General features: G+C 37.8%; 1 protein-coding gene across 1 annotated transcript; it reads right to left on the bottom strand.

Annotated features, from left to right (window-relative positions):
* Positions 1 to 231: 231 nt before the first annotated feature.
* On the bottom strand, positions 232 to 8,283 carry EMC7 (ER membrane protein complex subunit 7). Its single transcript, XM_017829740.1, has 5 exons — positions 7,998 to 8,283; positions 5,772 to 5,891; positions 3,767 to 3,905; positions 3,162 to 3,242; positions 232 to 1,121 (listed from the first exon to the last, which is right to left on the bottom strand). The coding sequence occupies exons 1-5, from the start codon at positions 8,273 to 8,275 to the stop codon at positions 969 to 971; spliced, it is 771 nt and encodes a 256-aa protein (XP_017685229.1). The 5' UTR covers positions 8,276 to 8,283; the 3' UTR covers positions 232 to 968.
* Positions 8,284 to 20,118: the final 11,835 nt, after the last annotated feature.

The raw sequence follows: 20,118 nt of genomic DNA, 5'->3' as shown, positions 1-20,118 counted from the left end.
AATTTTCAAGTCATTTAAAATTCTGTATTTGGCCTCAAATCATACCACCAATAAGATGAAAGCACAGCACGCAGAAAACAGTAAGAAGCAAAAATGTTGCAGAAATGATACATGTGATTTAGAAAGAAAAGATCCAAGATAAACATTCATCATGTTATACAGATACCTTGATTCATAATTAACTTGACAGCTTAAAGGACTTTCTGATGAAAGATACTTTGCTTTTTTTTTCTCCCAAAGAGTTTTTAGCAGGAAGTAGATCAGAATAAAACTGGGCAATACAAAGTGGAAAGTCTTTGAACTAAAGATTACCCAGAGAGGTTGTGGAGTCTCCTTCACTAGAGATATTCAAGTACTATTTGGATGCAATTCTGTGCCACGTGTTCTAGGACAACCTTGCTTGAGCAGGGAGCTTGGACCCAATGACCCACTGTGGTCCCTTCCAACCTTACCCACTATGTGGTTGTGTAAATTGTGTAGGCAGTAAACAACATAAAATTATTTTATATGTAACATCAGACAAGCTGATACAGCAAACTACTTAGTAAACCCACAACTCAATTTTGAAAGGGTGATTTGTTCATTTCAGAACTCAAGCAAGTGTAAAACATTAAAGACATCTTAAGACTGAACTCCACTTGTATTATCTTTGAAATATTTTTATACATTGTCTTAAGACATTCATTACTGTGAAGCACATCATATAATTTATTTTAAGTCTCTACAGAACAATATAGTTAATTCAGTATAACCAGTAACTTTATACAGATACAGTATTGAAGCCATGTCCTCTTTTGCTTACTGTCAAGTACAAAACAGCTTATAACAGTCTAAAAAAAAGCTACAAACTACAATTGTAGCATACTGATTTTCTGCCTGGTTAAAGTTTACAGTAGTGGCTTTTTGATCTTTCAGGACAAATAAACATGACAGCACATAACAAACAGTTGTGCAAACTGAAGACTCAACTACCTCCTTTTTCCAGAACTACTTTTCCCTGCTTTACTGCTGCTACCACCAGACTTGCTGGAAGATTTTGAAGAGAAAAGTCTTGTCATGAATTCAGACACATCTGGCAGCTCATGGTTGGAATTCAGCATGTTCATTGATTGCTCCATTTCCTGCATGCAAAGATCAGATAATCTTAATAGCTTGTAACAATTCTGGCTGTAGTTAAGGCATCAGTTGATTGTATCAGAAAGATTTCAAATTTTCCCAAAATACTGTTTCACTATTTGTAGTCCTCCAAGGTACATATTGCTATATATTTTCATGCAAGCACAGCCAAACACCCAGCTACATACAGAAACATAAAACCCCAAAACTAAAAGCACTGGTATATGGAAAATGGTAACCATGTCTTAAGCAGTCTTACAGGGCAAACATCTGATAAAAAAATAATCTTAAAGAAAAAAATGTCATTATTTATTTTCAGCACTACTTTCCTCCATTTTAAAATTTAAGCTTTTGTTTAGATTTTCAGATCTGTGCTTTCATAGATTCACACTTTGATGTTTTCAAATTAGTATTATTTATGCTAAATGTAACAAACTTTTCTTGCTGTTTGAAGGGATTAGATATTTTCATTGCCCTACTTTCTGACATTAAGCTATTGCAGTACAGCACGTGAGTTTTCTTTGCTTCACAAAAAGAAGGATTTTAATGAGACCATATATCCAGGTAAGCTTAATGTAACTTTAGAATTTAGCGTAGTGGTTCTATGAGATGAATTAGCATGTTTCAAAACAAACCACCCCTGAAGTGCATACAACAGCTTAACTGCACATCCACAATAGGATAACGCTTACAGCAATTACCAATTTAATGTGGGATTGTCACCTTGCTCTTCTAGTTACCATTCAGAATGATATATTTCGGGGCATTTTGCTAGACTTTGTTACTATTGCATCCACACTACATCTACACTTAAAGCCTCCACAACAGGCAGTCACTAAATCATTAATCATTTCTACACAGACTAGTACTGTGCTGATTCCATAAATAAAAAACAAGTTAACTTGAAAAATATTATACAAGCTTTATACACTCCAAAAACAAATGGAATTTGGATATACGCTTAACAATTTAATACATGGTCATCTAGAGAATACCACTACAATTGAGTTCTTAAAAACTCCCTTTTCCTACTCTTTAAAGATAATTTAAATTACAAGCAAAATTCCTTCAACTAAAAATTTCTCCTTAACAAGTCATATTGGTCAGCTAATAAGAACTAAATCATCAGAAGTTCTGATGGTATTACCGTCAGAATGGCCTGCCTGTAAGCAGTGTCAGGCCAGTGAAAAAAGTAAGGAATAAGTGATTTTTTTTTAAATTCAACTTTCAGAGTTCAGCTTGGTTTGAAGAACATGCTATGTATATCTAGCATATATCTGTATCTGTTTTTAAATGAAAATTACAGCCAAAATAGCATTACATAGCTCTGATATGCTTTTTATAGGTATTACTTATAAAAAAAAAAAAGATTCAGACACCTATAAAGTACTACTGAAGACACTGGTCATTTAGGGGAGAAGGAGTTTTTAGTTAACCAAGCCTTCAAAAAACAGCCACCCATGACAGACAAGGAATACTTCTAAAAATAAGAAAAGATTTAGCAAACACCTTGAATCTCCATTTTGTCCTAGCCTTCTGCTATTCGGCATTTTGCATGATGAAAGGACAATAAATCAGGCAATTTAATGACTACATTAAGACTCTGTGACATCTGGATTTAACATAGTAAACTGTGCTTTAGCCTGATGGGAAAGAGAACCCCAAATCATACTCTTCTCAATACACACTTATTAAATGATGTCTAAAAATAAAGTGCCAGATTTAAATATAGTGCAAAAATATACTGGAAATTTACAGAAAAAAAATCCTTTGAGAAATTATATTTATCACTCTAAATAAAGTCTGGAAAACACCATTCATGCTGTAACAGCCTCAAAGTTGTGGCAAATAATTTAATTCTGTGTTGTGCTGTTTAACAGCAAATTCATGAGTCAGGAAATGTTAGAACAGCAACACTGCATTAACTGAATAAATGATGCCCATTAAGACCCCTTTAAAAGTCCAGTTTCGTTTTTATTGCTTCTCTGTTCCCTAAAATCTCATTATCTTTGGTCTCTATGTATGCATCAACTGAACCTACTTACCCGCCTCATATCAGGATCACTGGTGTTGACAACTTTAGGTAAAAGCACAAATATCAGTAACGGAAGAACCATCATCATCACCTACACAGAAAGCAGGAAATACTTCTTCAGCTTAGTTGTTGCTCTAGACACTTTCAGAAACACTAACATAAAGCTTTAGCTAAACAGTCAAATTCTAGAACCACTGCATTCCGAGTCAGTAACCCAGTAACGGTAATCCATTTGTCAGGAAAGAAACCTGGTAAGGGAGTATTGTGCTTTAAATAATATGATTTCAAAATCTATTGCAATAAAGCAAATGGTTGTTACATCTTAAAACTGTTGTAATTACAATTCTGCAACATGTTGATCTCCACATTATTAGAACAAGATCATGTTGTCAAATGAAGCAGACTACAGGCTATTTTCACAGAGTGGGTACGTAAGGAAGGAGAAGGCACAGAAAAACTTTCTATTTGTATGCAAATGAAAAAAAATAAAACAATCCTCTCGGAAGAGCAAAGTGTGTACACCTTTTCTCATTTACTTTATTCTTGGTATTCTGAAAAACAGCTGTATTTGGATCCTTAGCATACTTTTAACCTTTGCGTGTTGCTTGTACGTACCATAGGGTTCATGAGGAAATCTGTCCATCCCCAAGATTCTCTCTTTATAAAGTATGAAGGTGGTCCAGAAGATTTCATCTGCAGTGGGTATGGCAGCCTGACAACTTCAGAGGGTTTGATGTAATTCACGTATCTTGCTCTAATGAGCAAAATGTGAGTAATCGAAAATATAATTATAGAATCTTTAACAAAATAAAAGATGATTTAAAAAAAAAATCGAAACAAAGTTTTAATAATAGACTACAAACAAAATTATGCAGTGTCAATTAGGCTTCACTTTTCAGAAACTAGTTCCTCTCAGCAGCATCTTTTACGGAATCAAAAACAAGCCATTTTTTGTCACCTTGGTAATGAAGATGAAAAACTACACTGTATAAAGACAGATACAGCTTTGCATACTATAGTCTGGTTTAACCAGTTTGCTCAGGGATCAATTATTTGTATGTGAAGTTAATACCTTTTGCCTAAGTGCATTACTTTGCATTTATCAATACTGAATCTCAGTCTTCATTACTTTATCAGGTTTTTCCATAGCTCTTCACTCATATTATTTATTTGGGCCTGGTATTTAGATAGTTACTCAGTTACCACCATCTTTGTCACTCTTGACTCATTTTTCATGATTTACGAATATTTACTTGCCTTGGTGCAACTCCAAGGATGGCTTCTGCTCATTACAAGAGAAATAGTTTATTCCTTCTGAAATTTTCATCAAATACTCATCCACAGAATGTCTTTCCCGCCTACCTTATAACTAAATATTTTCTCCAAAACTTGAGATTTTAAAGTAGATCTTATCAAATATTCTTTTTTCCTCTTTCTAGGAATTACGTTAATTTTTTAAGGCAGAATGTTCCCTAGAAAAGCCCTGTTGACATTTTCCTCAAGTATCATAGTTTTTCATGCATCTCTGATTCCTCAGCTGTATTCCTCATTAGTTTCTACCTGTTTGACTGGCAGACATGGCAAGCCTACTGCGACTTTCCTCTGCAGACATATCCTACCAATTTACTTTATATCAAATTTGTAACCTTACTAGTCTTCAGATACCCAAACAGTGCTAGGGGTGACGTTAAACACACTATTGTGTCTATTTGTCCATATTTATTACATATTGTTGCCAGTAAGATATTGCCTAACGAACTATAAAAATAAAAATTACATAAAGTTTGGAAAAAACCTAAGCTCAAACAAATTGTTCTGTTATTAAACAAGCACCATTTTCAGTGAGTTTTCAACTTTTAACCTCCCTTAAATATACTCTTGGAATATTTATACTGATGTTTGTATTTCTAAAATGTAATGCTAACTTTTAGAAGATACTGTAAAAGACAATAATAAAGTTAAGAAACTCTATGTCTGCCTGAACAAAGAAAAATTAACTACAAACACGTTTATTTAAATGAAAATCACCTTACTACATCAGATATATAGTTTTTCTGTATTTCTGAATAGCTTGCAGTTATAGGTGTACAGTTAGAGTGGTTTGGTATAACGTATCTTGCCATAACATAAAAAACAAGCTAATGATGCTACAGAAATACTGCAGGCTAGCAACTACTACTATTAACCAGTAACTGTAACAAGTTCCTATGGGAATGTAACAGAAATACTTTGGAGTTTCACTGTGCCAAATCCGGACAGAACATTTAGTAAAGAAATGGAATATGGAAGAAGGAAAAAAAGGTACTGGCAAATGATAAAGCAGATAACTGATTCATGCCCAGATTTTATTTCAGGATAGCTGCATAAGAAGATAATAAAAGTAAACAGAAAGACTTTTAAAATCTATTTTCTCTTATTTAAGGCCATAAATATAAAAAGAAAGAAAGAGATCAGACTTCGGATTTTAAGAAACATGCTCCTAAAAGTGATGTTAAAAGAAGCTAAAACGTATGCTCTGAAATGGAACATCAGACCTACAGCACTGTTTACATTAATTCTTGTACTGTGCTGTCAGGAACACGTAATACACCAACACAGAAGCAAATCAGGAAAGGCTCACCTCATTTTGCCTTTTGAAGTTATGTCAACTCGCACGGGCTCAAATTTATGAGCAGGGGATATAACTTCCACTACATAAGATCCTGAAGGTACATCATGAACCACAAAACTTCCATCTGTCCTGAAAAACAGTAAGTTGCGCTACATTTCAATATGCTCCAGCATACAAGACAGCATGCTTTCCCGTTTTTTAAAAGAGGTTGTAAGACTATCATTTCATATTATAAATCTTAATATAACAATGGCCAAAAGAAAAATTTAAATCATTCAGCACTCACAATATCAAACCCCTTAAGATCATCAATGTACGCCACAACAGTAGCAGAAATTACGAGTTTTGTTAAAGGTTTTGTTGTGCCCTCAAGTTATTGTCTTGCTGGAAGAATAATTCAACAGCCCAAGAAAGATCTGAAGTAGTTACATTTCACGTATTCAAGTAACAGCAGAAGGAATTTACACTTCTTTCCTCCTTCTGAAATACATACAATGAAGTTTACTTCAGCACTTCTGCGGGTAGCAAACCCCCTCCCCAAACTGACATCCTACATAGTGTGGGTAGATATTAGGGAAGATTTGCAATGCGCAATAATAGTAGTTTGTGCCTTTGTTGTGAAATAGAGGGGTTTAATTTTAATTGCTCTCTTTAGAACTAGCCCACACTGGAAAACTCAGTCACAACACTAAGGAAACTAAGAGCTCTGAACATATACACAGAAGGGATTTTTATACAGATGGCTTTTATTTTAAAATATGAAACTTGAATATTCAGTGAAATTACTAAAAGGATACTTGAAAGCTTCAGCTCCAGTTGTCTTAAAAGTACAGAAGTTTTCCTCCTATGTGTTTCCAGAAGTTTCCAGTAAGAAAATCTTAGTGTTAAAAGCAACAGCAATGATCTCTCTTCTAAAAATAAGACTCAAAGTTAAGACAAAAAAAAGTTGTTCCAAGGGGAAAAAACACAATAAAACCTGACACATTAGAAACGTGCATCAGAAAAACAAATAAATAAACCCTCTTAAAAAGGGAACTCTCAAAAAGAATTTTGTCCTTATGCCCTTTACACCAGCTCTTTTTCAAAGATGCACATCAATTAAGCACCTTCCCACTTTTATGTGATGATTTGAAGCAGTAAGAATGCTTACGCTATCTTATATTGCAATTGCTAGAAGGATGTTACCCTAGGAACTTCCTTCTAATTTTTCATTCTTTATAGTATCACTTTAAAAAAATTCCCCTAATTTTTTTTCTAAAGATGTATTCATATGACACAGCAAATTCTCACTTCATATACTGGTATCCAGTACTGGCTTTTTTAGAAGAAAAAAGTTCCATTTTTACCTCAGTGAGGAAACTAATCAGATTTATAAAAATGCTCATACAAGAGAACGACTCTTGTAATACTCGAAAAAGAACTTTACTATACCAAATAATTGTTTTCCTGTTTTGATAACTGGAATGGTTTTGGTAACTTCTACTTTTGAAACTATGACATTCTTAATTGAGGACATTTTCTATGTCTTAAAATCTCTAGATCCTTTGTTTATATATACCCACTACCACCTGAGACTGAATAAGATAATGTGATTCTTTACAACTTCCAATTGCATTTGCATGATGTTGTGTGAAGCAGTAAAGTCATCCCTTGAACTGGCTTTCACCAGTACAGTGAAAGTTTTTCACGGGTACTATAACACAGAACCACAACTGCAACAAACATTTCGTAAATTCTTAGCAAAGCTAAGGTTCTTGAAACGAAGTGGCAGAATTTGCACCAAGAGAAGCTGAGAATAAACACTGTCCTCCAGACAGTGCAAACGCGTTTGGGGTTTTTCTTCGTTTTGGAGTTGTTTTTACTTATAACTCTGTTCCAATGTTTTTGATCGCTACAACGCTAGCAGCCTGAGCCATCAGTTTGGATACGCCTGCAGAAGGCTGAGGCCAAAACCTACAGCATTGCAGGCCTGGCCGTTCCTAGTCCCTTACAAGGTACGGGGTCAGCGTAACTCCAGCAGCCCATCTCGTCAGCCCGTGATTCCGCGATCTCACAACCGTGCGCGGCTGACCGGAACACGGCCGTGCCCGGCAGGAGCCGCCCCGCCCCGCCCCGCCCCCGCTCCCGCCCCACCACGGCCGGGCCGGGCCGAGCCTGCCGCCGGCCCCGCCTGGCCAGGGCCGCCCAGCCAGGGCCGCCCCGCGGGGCCCGACCCCCGCCGCGCCCGCCGCTCACTTGAGGAAGCCGACGTGCTCCTCCCCGTCCACCAGCACCCGGGCCCCCGCGATCCAGTCCTGCGGCTTCACTCCAGGCACCACGGCCCGGCCCTCGATCTTAAACCGCTCCCCGGGGCCCGCGCCGCCTGGCACCTCCGCCGGCCCGAGGAGCTCCGAGCCGCAGGCGCCGCGAGGCAGCGGCGCGACCGACAGCCAGAGGAGCGTCAGGCACAGCGCCCCGGCCCCGGCCCCGGCCCCGGCCCCGCTCGGCGCCACCATCGCTGCCCGCGACCCCATCGTGCGCCTGCGCCCGCCAGGCAGAGGGCGGGGCGGCGCCGGAGCCGCCCCTCGGGCCGGAGCTCTGGGACAGGGGCAGAGGCGCGGCTGAGCTGCGGTGCTTAAACTGCACAATCTGCCCAAACACCGCTGGCTTAAACAACAGCCCGCGTCACACGCGTTGGAAAGGCAGGGCAGGATCCTTTGTTTTTTCGGATTGTGAGTAAAAACAAAGGATAAGATAATTTGCTGCTCAAAAAGTGGAATGGCAGAAATGTGAACCTGAAGAACGTAAATGTGTAAGAAGTAGATGTATGTTCCTTGGTAATGGATCTATTTAAGGCGTTTTAGTTTTAAATCTTAATAGTTATCATGCAAAGAGGAACAAGCTTTTTCTAGGGAAAACAAGTAACAAGCTTACAAAAGATTAAAATTTATCATAAAATAAAGGCCTAAATTGTCATCTTTTAGCAGTGATTCATAGCACTGCAGTTTGTTTCTGATTAAGTACGATAGCATGAAAATGTGTTACTTAATGGGGAGTACAGACTTACAGGAGAAACCACAAGGGATGTAGTACCTTCCCTGTCCCCTAATTTTCCTTTGTGAAGCACATCGTGTTATGTCATATGTATTTATTGTCACGTTGTAGCTACACTTGCTTCCTTTTTACCTCTCTTATTTATGTCAGAGTTAATTACTGAACATGTGGAAAACATTATCATTAAACAAGATTAACCTGGTCATCAGCAGATAATAAAAACATTGTATCATACTAGGCATGATTTGAAAAGCATATGTCATCCCATGTCAGTGGGATGTTGTGAATTATTTGTCTGGCAGTATCTTTTAGCTGTGTCTGCTTTGGAGACAATTATGAGGTTCTTCCATCATATAAGCTCATGAAAGCATTAACCTCCACCAGTTTGGGGAGTGAAAACCTAAGAATGCCAGAACTGAATAGTGTTAGAAGTACTTACCAGTAAAACTACTAAGCAGTCTCTTAAAGCCACAGACACAACACTGTTTCCATTACATCATCAGAGACACACCATCTTCATAGTGACACCTCGTGTTAATAGTTCTTACATGCAGTTACTGTAAAAATGCTCATATTTTTAAAATATCTTCAAGGAGCTGTATTAGGATACCGTCAGACCACAAAGAATGATCATGCCCTCCAGTTTTAAGGATTTCCTCAACCAAATAATTTATTTTTATAACCCACATAATAGAGTTTTGTAGGGGACGTGTCTAAGGTACGAGGGAACGTACCAGGGAGAGAGTGCCCGAGGGAGCATGCGCCGATATGGACAACCCTATTGGTCAAGGAAGTCACATGGTTTTGAGGGATAAAGGCAGCGCCGAATTTGAAATAAAACTGTTTTACCACCTCACAGACAGCGTGTATTTTCTTTATTACATAAAGACACCCTACAGAGTTTCTTGGTTTAAATACTTGGAGAACCTAAAGAAAAAATCCTCATCTGTTCTTTCATAATCTAATCTAAGAAGCTTCTCTCTCTCTGTATCGTCCTGCTAACAAACCTAGCAGCTAATTAAACAGCATCTTGGCTAGAATTTTATCCTCATGTAGAAGCCTTGACTGTAATTGCATCTTTCATTGCAGAGGCAATCTTTATATATGACTAATTTTATATATATATATATATACACACACACACACATACATATATGCTTTACCCAATAGCTGCACTGGCATGCAACCTTTTCAATGTTAGGTAAACAGTTCCTTGTCCTCTAACCACATAATTTCTTTACATATAAAAGTTCTATTTCATGCAGATATATCGGTTACTGTATTTTTAAGTGTACACGACTGAGAAAATAATTGATTACTGACTTTTTTTCGATTAAGATTAGCTACAGTGGCAACTCACTTGAGTGGATTGCACAAGTCTGTTTGTGAGTTTTGATATCATGCTATTGGTGTTTGCCTTCTAGGTAAAAAGAAGGAATCCCAGATCAACAGTAGTACAAATGGAAACAAAGAAATAAAAACGTCCAGGTATATATTTATCAAAATAAATAGTACCTCACCTAGGAGATGCTATTCGTTTTTTCTGGAAGGAATTTTACTATTAGCAAAGTCGTGTCTGCCGCTTGATTTCAAGTGAATCTCTGGTCAGAAATCAGATAAAACTGCCAAGCAACAGCTTCAGTGCAATTGAAACAACTGAACAGTTCCAACAACTTGAAAGTGCAATCAAGGATGACCTCCCTGTTTTGTAGCTGCCTCTTCATTGATGGATTCATTGAGTAACAGCTACATAGAAAATGGCAAGTTTCTTAGAAGTTCTAACCTGCTCATAAGCACATTTACAGTTTTGTTTGAGTTACTTCAATCAGCTGTGACTAACACAACAGAACTGTCAGCCAGATGGATGAGAGCTGACAGTCCCTAATGGGTTGAACAAAGAGGAGGTCTAGATTAATGTAATTCCATCACACTGATAACACCGAAATCTGTGTCTCAGATTCTTGTCACATGTGATTTCACATACAAACTGAAAAAGCAGAGGAGATCCATTAAATCCCTCTGAACAAAACATCAAAATCCAAGACCATCATAGCTGTTTCTGAATTAAGTGGTTTGGGATACTGTTGGATACTCTTAAGTAGCAAGAGTTTTTTAATCCTGCAAGGATAAAAGCACTTTGCAAACAGTGTAGCAGAACTTATTTTTGTACTGAATCCTTTTCACAGTTGGAATGCTAGCAAAACTTGATATATATTTTTTCCTTACAGGACACCATTAGTAAAGCGTTTAATTCACTCTTGAACATGTCAGTGCAATTTCTCTGAAAACTTCTCTTTCCATAAAGCTGATAGCACCTTGGCTAGTATTTAAATATTTACATTTGAAAAGGAACATGATCCTGTCATTGATACTAGTTAACTTCAATACACCAGACCACAAAGAGCAGCAGCCCAAAATCAGGCTGTAATATGCAGAGGTGTTGACTTTGACCAGACAAGCAGGGAGCAGCTTCAGCCATCTGCCTCTAGTCTTATCATAATCTTTGAGTCAGTGCCCCGATATAGGTACACAGATAACAACACCCAGCACACCAGATGAGTAATTCTGGTTAACATATGTTCAGTGGAAGCAAAGATACAATCCTTGCTGACATGAAGAATAAATAAGAACTACATGTGCATTGGAATACTGTAGCACAGCTACATCCTATTTTTTTTTTTTTTTGAGAAACTAATTAATTAGAGGTGAGAAGAAATCAAAATGCCCAGCCAATAACAGCAGATTTATGAGAATACACAACTGAAGGTAGATGGAAGAATTCGGCATAAAGGTACAGTGAAAGGCCACAGCCAGGTTAACTCATTTGCTGAGCTCTCTCCTTACCAAGGAACCTTACTATGATTAAATATAGAATTAACAAAAATTGTGGTGCATATCTTTTCAGCACTGATTTTTTTTTTAAAATATATTTATTGTAGTGTGGAATTATAATGCCATCTACTGGAAATTTTCTGTTCTACACTAGAAATGGTTAGAACACAGACAGAACAAGTCAGGATTGCAGACTGGGTTCAGCAACAGTCTTTTTGTTGTCCTGAATATAAAACGCCCTGAGAGGGTCCTACATCGGACTTGGGGCAGAAAGATATGCAAGTACACCATCTTCAGTTGCTCCAGAATCCCACTGTGCTTCAAACAGATTGCCTGTCCGAAGAAGGGCAATGAAGCTGGTTAAGGGTCTGGAGCCTAAGTCTCATGAGAAGCAGCTGAGGGAGCTGGGGTTGTTTAGCTTGGAGAAAAGGAGACTCAGTGGAGATATTATTGTTCTCTACAACGACCTGAAAAGAGGTTGTAGCAAGGTGGAGGTCAATATCTTCTCCCAAGTAACAGGAAGAAAAATGGCCTCAAATTGCACCAGAGGAGATTTAGATTGGACATTAGGAAACATTCTTTACCAAAAGGGTTGCCAAGCACTGGAACAGGCTGTCCAGAGAAGTCCTCATCTCTGGAAGTATTTAAAAGACATGTAGGTGTGGTGCTTACGGACCTGGTTTAGTGGTGAACTTGGCAGTGGTAGGTTACTGGTTGGACTTGATGATCTGAAAGGGCTTTGGCAACCTAAAAAACTGTGCTGGGGCAGAAAAATCTCTTAATCCCCTGTAAACTCTGTAGTTGTCAGAATAGTTTCTACATCTCCAACACATCCATCCCCACAGCGTGGAGTCAGCACATATGATTGAGGACTTTTAAGTCTCAGAGAAGTAACGTTCATCTACTCCCTTGTTTGCTGTCATCTCAAGTTGATTGGACAAACTACTTCAGGACGTGGGTTTTGTTTTTTTTTCAGGAAAGAATTGTTTGCATCTTATATGTCCAAAATCATGAACAGGATACTCTACTTTGCCACACTCTTCACAGGAGACAGCAAATGCTGACATTGAGATTGCCAGATAATAACCAGTTTTGTCTGGTTGCAATTGAACTGATCTTTACTGAATTCAAATTTCATTCTTTTGTGGAGGAAATTTAATTAATAGTTTAGGTGCAGGGAAAAGGAGCATACTTTTCCTGCTGTAAAAATTTCCAGACTCCCTTGTGCAAGCAGAACAAGTATGGGTGTAACACGATGGTAAGCCGGAAGCCAGTTTTACAGTACTATGACTGCATTCCTCATGTGCTCCTGTTCTCCGTAAAGATTTGTCCCTACATCTCTGTTAAGCAGCAATGGTTCAAAAACCATGCAAGCAGCGTGCTTAAGAACTGCAGCATTCATTAAGCTGACTAGTTAAGAAGCTATGTCCCACAGAATGGTGCTACACATGTTCTCAGATTCCTGTGTTGTTACTTGTATGGACAGCACCTGTAATCATTCACGTGAGGCCAGAATGACACATCACTGTCATATTTGGTTTCTAAAAAAATAAGCAGTTTAGAGTCCTTATTTTTCAGTATGGAGTCTAATGCTGTGTTATTTTTTTTACATCTGGATTCTACTTCCATAATGCCACAAGGTGGCCTCCACATAATACAGCATTATCATCACATCCTTTACAGAAAGACATACGAAAGCATGTTTGTGCTTTACTGCAGTATCGGTAACAGACTACCACAAAACAACATTCCTTTATTTGTATGTCAAGCTCAAATAGTTCACATGCTGTATAGAATTGGTTCCCAAGAGACAGGAGGTTAAGCAACACAAAACAGCTGCAAGTGCTGGAGTAGGATGTTCTACCAGAGAGAAGCCTGTTCAGGAACCAAGCAACACGCTCACAGAGCAGATCCACAAGTTGTCTGCCCTGCAGAGTCTGAGAAATCCTGAATCTGACATGCAAAGCGATGCTCTAATTCAGAGAGCCTTAAGCAGTTGCTTAAATTATGCTACAGTTGCTTCTCTGCTAGGAGAACCTGAAGAAATAAAGGCCAAGAGCAGCAGAGATCCTCATTCTGGCTGGAAGTTTAACTATTTCTGGCCTATCATGAAAGTTGATGCTAGTTTTCAAGGGAGTGAATGACCAAAGGCCAAAGATTGATTTGCATAATTTCAAAGCCCATCTTTCCCCACTTTTCTTTTTTGTGGAAGAGCTTTATCTTACACAATTTATAGTGGGACTTAGAAGTATAACAATGCAAGGGAAATTGGAATAGCAATTTCTAGATGATATTCTTTTTGGTTTATTAAATATGTTGTTACAAAAACTATTACAATGTGTACCATTACCAAATCTGGATTCAAACTAAATATGAAAGTAGTAAAACCTCTGAACTCGCATTATTTGACAAAGCAAAAGAAACAAAGCTGGGCCTTAAACTAATTTTTTTATTTACAGAGAAAATTAGTAGCTCTGGATTCAGTTGGCTATTTCTTGATCTCAGAAATGATTCTGCAGTGTTTTGGTTTTTTTTCTGAAGCTTTAGCTACTCCTACTACTTACCTTCAGCAGTAGCTGTAGAAACATTTTTTTTAAACACATTCTGGCTGTTCTTGAGAATTTGAGAACTGTAACTGTCCTTGGCTTTCGGTTTCTCTGTACACACCTTTCTTGTACACTGGCATTTGAGATACATAACTGTACATGTGCACAGCTGATACCTGAGTTTACCAGCTGCTACTTCTTTGAAACTCAACACTTAGAAGAATAACTGATGATAGCTTTTCCTATTGTCTTCTTTCATTGTACTGGCCAGTACTTCTTTTGTAACTCTTTTCAAGCTATTATTGAAATAAGCAACTTTTTTTCTTCTACCCTTCAATCTTTGCCTTGTTTATCTGAATGAAATAATTTGGAGGTGCATTACACCTCCATTACACTGTAAATAAGCTAAAGACAGGATTCATATTTAAAGTGCATTCCTATTTGTGTGGGCCTGTATGCTGAATCAGACTGTGCAAGTAAAGGCATGCCTTGATGAGCCAGAGTTCGTACATCACAGAGAACTGCTCAAATGAACCACTGTGGGGAACTGCACACATTATCTATCATTAATCAATGGCAAACAAGCTAATTTTCTATGCGTTGTTACATTGCTATTCAGTGTGTTAAACAGTCTCATTAAAGAAACAATTAGCAGCTTCGCAATATGCAGTAGTAGTTCCTGTTTGACTCAAATATATCTGTCAGCCTTAGACTACAGGTAAGTAAGAGTCCTATAGGAGTATAGTGATTATTTCTATATTATATTAATCTTTCTTTTTTTATTATTTTAATAGTTTAGCCTGAAGCGGGATTTTCTATTTCTCAGATAAGCACTGTGGGGTTAAATGAAATAATTTTTAGATTTAAAATACTAGCTTTGTCATATAAAATATTTGTAATTGCAGCATGACGTGTTGTACTTGCCACATGATTCATGGGTTTGGATGCATATGTCTCCTTCCTCCTTAATTTTTTGAGCCATGTAAGAATGGGTTATTTTTCTATGTCTCATATATTTTTGGAAAAAATAATACCATAAGTCACCTTGTAATGCCTTTTCCTCCCCTCTAGCTACTTGCTTTCATTATTTGTAAATGAAAATATGTAACCATATTTGACAGCAGGCTCCTCTGGGAAGCTCTGTAATATATAATGGCTAGTAAAATCCAGGGCCCACTGGAAGTAGTAGCTTTGACACAGCTAGCAGAAATCCTGAATTTAATTTTGTGTTTTGGTTTTAGATTTTTATTTTAGGCAAATAAAGTAACTATGACCTACAAAAAGATTATTGCAGGATTTCATTTATGACTTTCGCTGTTTTCTGCAAGCCTAAAGAAGCCTAAGCATCTTAAAAGTGGTGGTCACTCCAGGTGACAAAGACTCTGGTGTGTAGTTTAGGCTTACTCTTTGCAAGTGTAAAGATATGCTTTTAATTATTGACATGTTAAAATATTGGGAAGAGGAAGCAAAATCAAATAACTCCCAGGGCTGCTTTGTATTCAAGCAAGAGTTGAGGGGATGGGCGGGTGGGATGGAGAGGGAAAGAAACAGTGCATAAAGTCTTAAAAATATGTATTACATTGAGCTCCTAAGTAATACCTGTTTAGAAAAGAAGAAATAACCCCTTCAAACAACAAACCAAATAATAAGTACCAATCTGGTCGTCTCTGAAACTGATAATCCCTTTCTCTATAAAATAATGTGATGCTTGATGAAACAGCAACTGACTTGTTACTGGCTGCAGCACAGCTACCTGGAATAGGAGCATTCTTCAGCAAGGCCACAGAAAGCTCGAGCTCAGGTGAACCACCAGCAAGTCCCACCGCAGGCTTTTGCACAGCCCATTATCTGGCTGGACAGTCTCTGTGGCAGACAAAACATAGGGAGATTAGAAAGCTTGAGCTTGTGCATTTAACATTAGAAGATTCCCCTTGCATACAAAGCACACAGTGGCATCTTAGCCTAGAACAGGCAAATACAAGAAAGAAAAGCAGATTCTTTTATAACTGAATCATTGACACAACTTGAGATGAGTTTGCAATATCTCCTAAGGGAAGTTCTGCTACGAAAGAATTCTACTAAGGGTTCAGCAAAAGGGTCTCTTAGCAGAGGCAATGCTTTGTCTGAAGCTCAAACAGAACAACAGATCAAGGAGCAGTGCTGCAGCTCCACACATGCCACAACTCTGCATGGCTCACAGCTGGCAGTGCCATGAGGAGAAAAAGCAGTATATGAGACAGTAGATGTGATTGAGGCTGTCCTTAAAGCAGCATTTGCTGTTTATCTTCCTTTTATCTCACACTAGATGTGGGAGCAAAAGGTAGGGCTTGCTGGAGCCATCCAACTCAAATCAGTTCTTCCTCTCACTCAAGTCTTTCATTGATGAGACAGTAAAATTCAATTATACTGCTGCAATGTCAACTAAAACGATACTTTCCTCAAAAAGTATAATGCTTCTAAACACCAGTGAAGGTATTACTGCAGACCATTAAAATCAGTTCAAGTTCTGAATACATTTCCTGGCCAAAAGACAACTTCAAGTAAGTCTGAAAAATCAGTTAGTTATGCTGAACACCAGGAACATGTGGGCTGCAGTAACTTGGAGACATAGAGTAATGAATAGGAACTGCTCTATAAGGTATGAAAAATAGAATAAGCTTAATAAATACTACAAAGCAACCACTGACCAATCCATTTTGTCAGGAAAAAGGTATTAATGAGGATACCAAGACCTGTAGATTAACAATTTCTCAATACAAAAGCCTATTACAATCAAGATTTAGATTTGGTGAGTTTATGAATGATGTCTTGCAGTTCCTTTTACATAAGCACAATCCTTGACTGTTTCAACCAGACTGGACTTGAAGGAGTCACCGGGGCTAAATGCTCATTTTCCAGAGCTCAGAGAGATCTATCAAATGAGGAAACAATATCTGAAGTATGTATGCCAAATCCTGCATGCAGAAATGCTGAAATACGTTTTGCTGGTCCCCAAGGTAAAAGCTGAAGTTAGCAAGCTGCCAGTTGTGAAAACGGCTCCAAGGGCGTTCTCTTATTTACAGCCCTCATGAGTAGTGTGGCTGAGGTCACAAACCAAATATTCAGACACTGTGGAAAGTAAACTAAATCACAATACACTAAAATCCTAAAAAAAACCCCCAAACATTTTGTCATGTCAGACTCTTTGCTCAGACATTCTTATGTCCCCTTTTTAATGACAAATCAGTAGTAGCATTTGTTATCATCTGGCCACAGCGCTACTTTATGCTGGAGACAAGTACATTCTAGTTTGTTGTTTTGGGTTGAGTTCTGGGTTGTTGTTTGTGTTGAGGTTTTTTGGATTTTTTTCTCCTTTCTTGTTTTTAGCTTCAGTAGCAACTTTATCTGTTCATCTGGAAAGTAGCTAATCTGCTTTTTGAATCAAAGAATTGTGAGATGGAAAGAATCCCTTTAGACATGTTAAGGGATATGACACCAATAGGAGCATAAATGTATTGGAATGCAGAGGAAAGTGCAAAAGATGATACTTCTGCACAGCAATGAGTGCATACATGTGCTTACACAGCATTGTGTGAACAAGACATGTCCTCACTCTGCCCAACTCCCTCATTATTTTGTGTGGTCAGAAAACCCCGAAAGACTGAATTTTCATTTTCTGCAAGCTTATAAGAGGCATCGACAAATTTAAAGAATTGTACTCAGAGAGAGAGGTAAGATGGGTGAAGAGGGAAAAAACCCCAATCCAAAGCAACAAACCTCTTAAACCTCTAAGCAGCAATCACTAGCTTACCATTTGTAAAGGTTCCAAACTGCAGGCATTTTTAATTAATACTAGTAGAACACTGGTGTTTATGTTCAAAAAACATTTATATACACACACTCTTAATACACCAGCTTCATCTTAAACCTCCTGACTGAAACAGCCATTACATTAGCATGCATCATTATGCTTCTCTAGTGTTAATCTAAGGAGTAAACCAAGTGGTAGCATCCACAGTTGCCCAGCATAGGGCATAAGACTCTTGAGTTTTCACAGTTCGATGCCACTAAGCTGATAATTTGTTTTGTAGTGAGAACCTGGAAGACTTGAGGTACAAGACACCACTTGGGAAACTAGGTGTGCCAAATATGAAGGCATTTTATTCTCACTTGGATAAGTGACAAGCATGTGGAGCTGGGAATTCAGCCAAGCAGATGTGCCCCAACGTGTCAGAGGGGTGGGAAAGCAGCAACTGAGAGGAAACGTGACTGCTCTGTGAGCAGTAAGTCTCCAGCCGTCCTTTGTGAAGTGCCTCATTACCGTGGATTAGGCACACAGGACTGGAAAGACTTCCAGTATCATCATACCCCAATCACCCAACAATCACAGGCATCCTTTTCAGGTGATAGGAACTTTTGTACTGTATCTTAAACACTCCCCTAGTTTTATGCAAGTCAATTCCCTACATTGCCAACCAGGAAGACACACATCAGCCACAGTCTGGCAGTCTGGATTAGAGTTTGCCTGTGTTTGAGCCCTCAATCCCCTTTAATAATTACTGATACCACCACTCAGAGGGCAGTATTTTTAGAGGTATCCTTGCAGCAGTACTCTAGCATCCAATTAAAAGGACATTTAGAAAACTTACTCTTCAGAATTCCCTCTCTGCCCTCTTTATCCAGAAACACCTTAACTGTAACATCTTAAAAAAAAAAAAAAAAGGCAAATTAATTTTTATTTATAAGTAACAAAAAGGTTCACCATTCATTCTCTCTGATTAAAAAGTCAAGCTTTTAGTTACTAAAATACAAGGCTGAGAACAAAACCTGCCCACTAATTCTTTAGTTCTGCTTTGCTTTACTGCTTTACTAATTTGCTTTACTGCTTACTTTACTTGCCTAAGCCTTAAAAAGCTGAAAACAAAGTTTTAACACTATTTGTACAATGGTGGTTAATACAGTTTACTATTTTCTGCAGCTGGAACATGAGGTGGCACAGTCATCCAGAAATGAACTAATGCAGCAAGGTTTTTTTTTCCTTTTCAGTCAGAAACCTAATGTTATTTTAAGCAAACACATAAATGCCTATGTCTTTAAGCTTCAAGACAAAGTACTATTAGCAGACACAGAAAGTATTAAGAGACTTCTCTCCAAACCGAACACACAAAATAGTTCCTTTCTGCATTAATTGTAGCAATTTCATCAGAATGGAAAGAACAGTTTTAGTTTCTCACAGCCAAGACTTGTTAAGACTTCAACTCCTCAATAATCCATCATTCCACTTTTATCTAGACTAAGTAGATAATAGGACAGCTGATTCACATGTGATAAGACAATTCAACAGTAATGAAATGTGCTGTTGTCCTAACAGCTGCCTGTATTTGTGCAATTTCCCCATTTAAAACCAAACATGCCACAGGCTTCTTGTATGTGGCAATCCTCTGAAAGTGTCTCTAAAAATTATTTAACTCTTACAGAAAAAAAGTTTGTTTCATGCAGAAGAGATGTAATGAAAGCCTGTTGTCACAAAAAGACCAGCTATTTTTCTGAAGCTGGAATACTTATTATGTTAAGTCTTTCAATCCACAGAGTATCTGAAATAAGAGTGAAAGTGACAACTGCAAGATCCAAACATAATTCAGGCTTTTCAAAGTGAAGTTCAATAGATTAAATACAACTTGACAAAGAGGCATCAAAGTAAATTACAAGAGCTATTTGAAACTGTCTGCAGGTCACTTTAAAGTATGATACTAGGGTGCGTACGTATTTCAACACTTACACCTGTAAGAGCAGGTAGTCTTGGAATGTAATATTATCTTGATATTTACATTTGGTTTAATTGTTTCACAATTCACATAATGCTTATGTAAAAAAAAAAAGTATCAAGGATATGAATAGAATTTCAGTAAAATCCATTGGTTCTGTTTATTTGAAGCCTACACATATAGAAAACATCCTCCTTCCCA

Source organism: Lepidothrix coronata, unplaced genomic scaffold (genome assembly GCF_001604755.1).
Source record: "Lepidothrix coronata isolate B3197 unplaced genomic scaffold, Lepidothrix_coronata-1.0 Scaffold168, whole genome shotgun sequence".
Lineage (NCBI taxonomy): Eukaryota > Metazoa > Chordata > Aves > Passeriformes > Pipridae > Lepidothrix > Lepidothrix coronata.
The sequence above is the reverse complement of the archived record's forward strand: the minus strand, read 5'-3'. Positions and strand labels throughout refer to the sequence as shown.

Bases quoted from the DNA above. Each gene is read 5' to 3' on its own strand.
- EMC7 (XM_017829740.1), bottom strand. From the start codon at position 8,275: ATGGGGTCGCGGGCAGCGATGGTGGCGCCGAGCGGGGCCGGGGCCGGG. The intron at 5,892-7,997 runs GTGAGCGGCGGG...ACTGTTTTTCAG, and splicing joins GAGCACGTCGGCTTCCTCAA to GACAGATGGAAGTTTTGTGG. The intron at 3,243-3,766 runs GTACGTACAAGC...CTTTCTGTGTAG, and splicing joins ATTTCCTCATGAACCCTATG to GTGATGATGATGGTTCTTCC.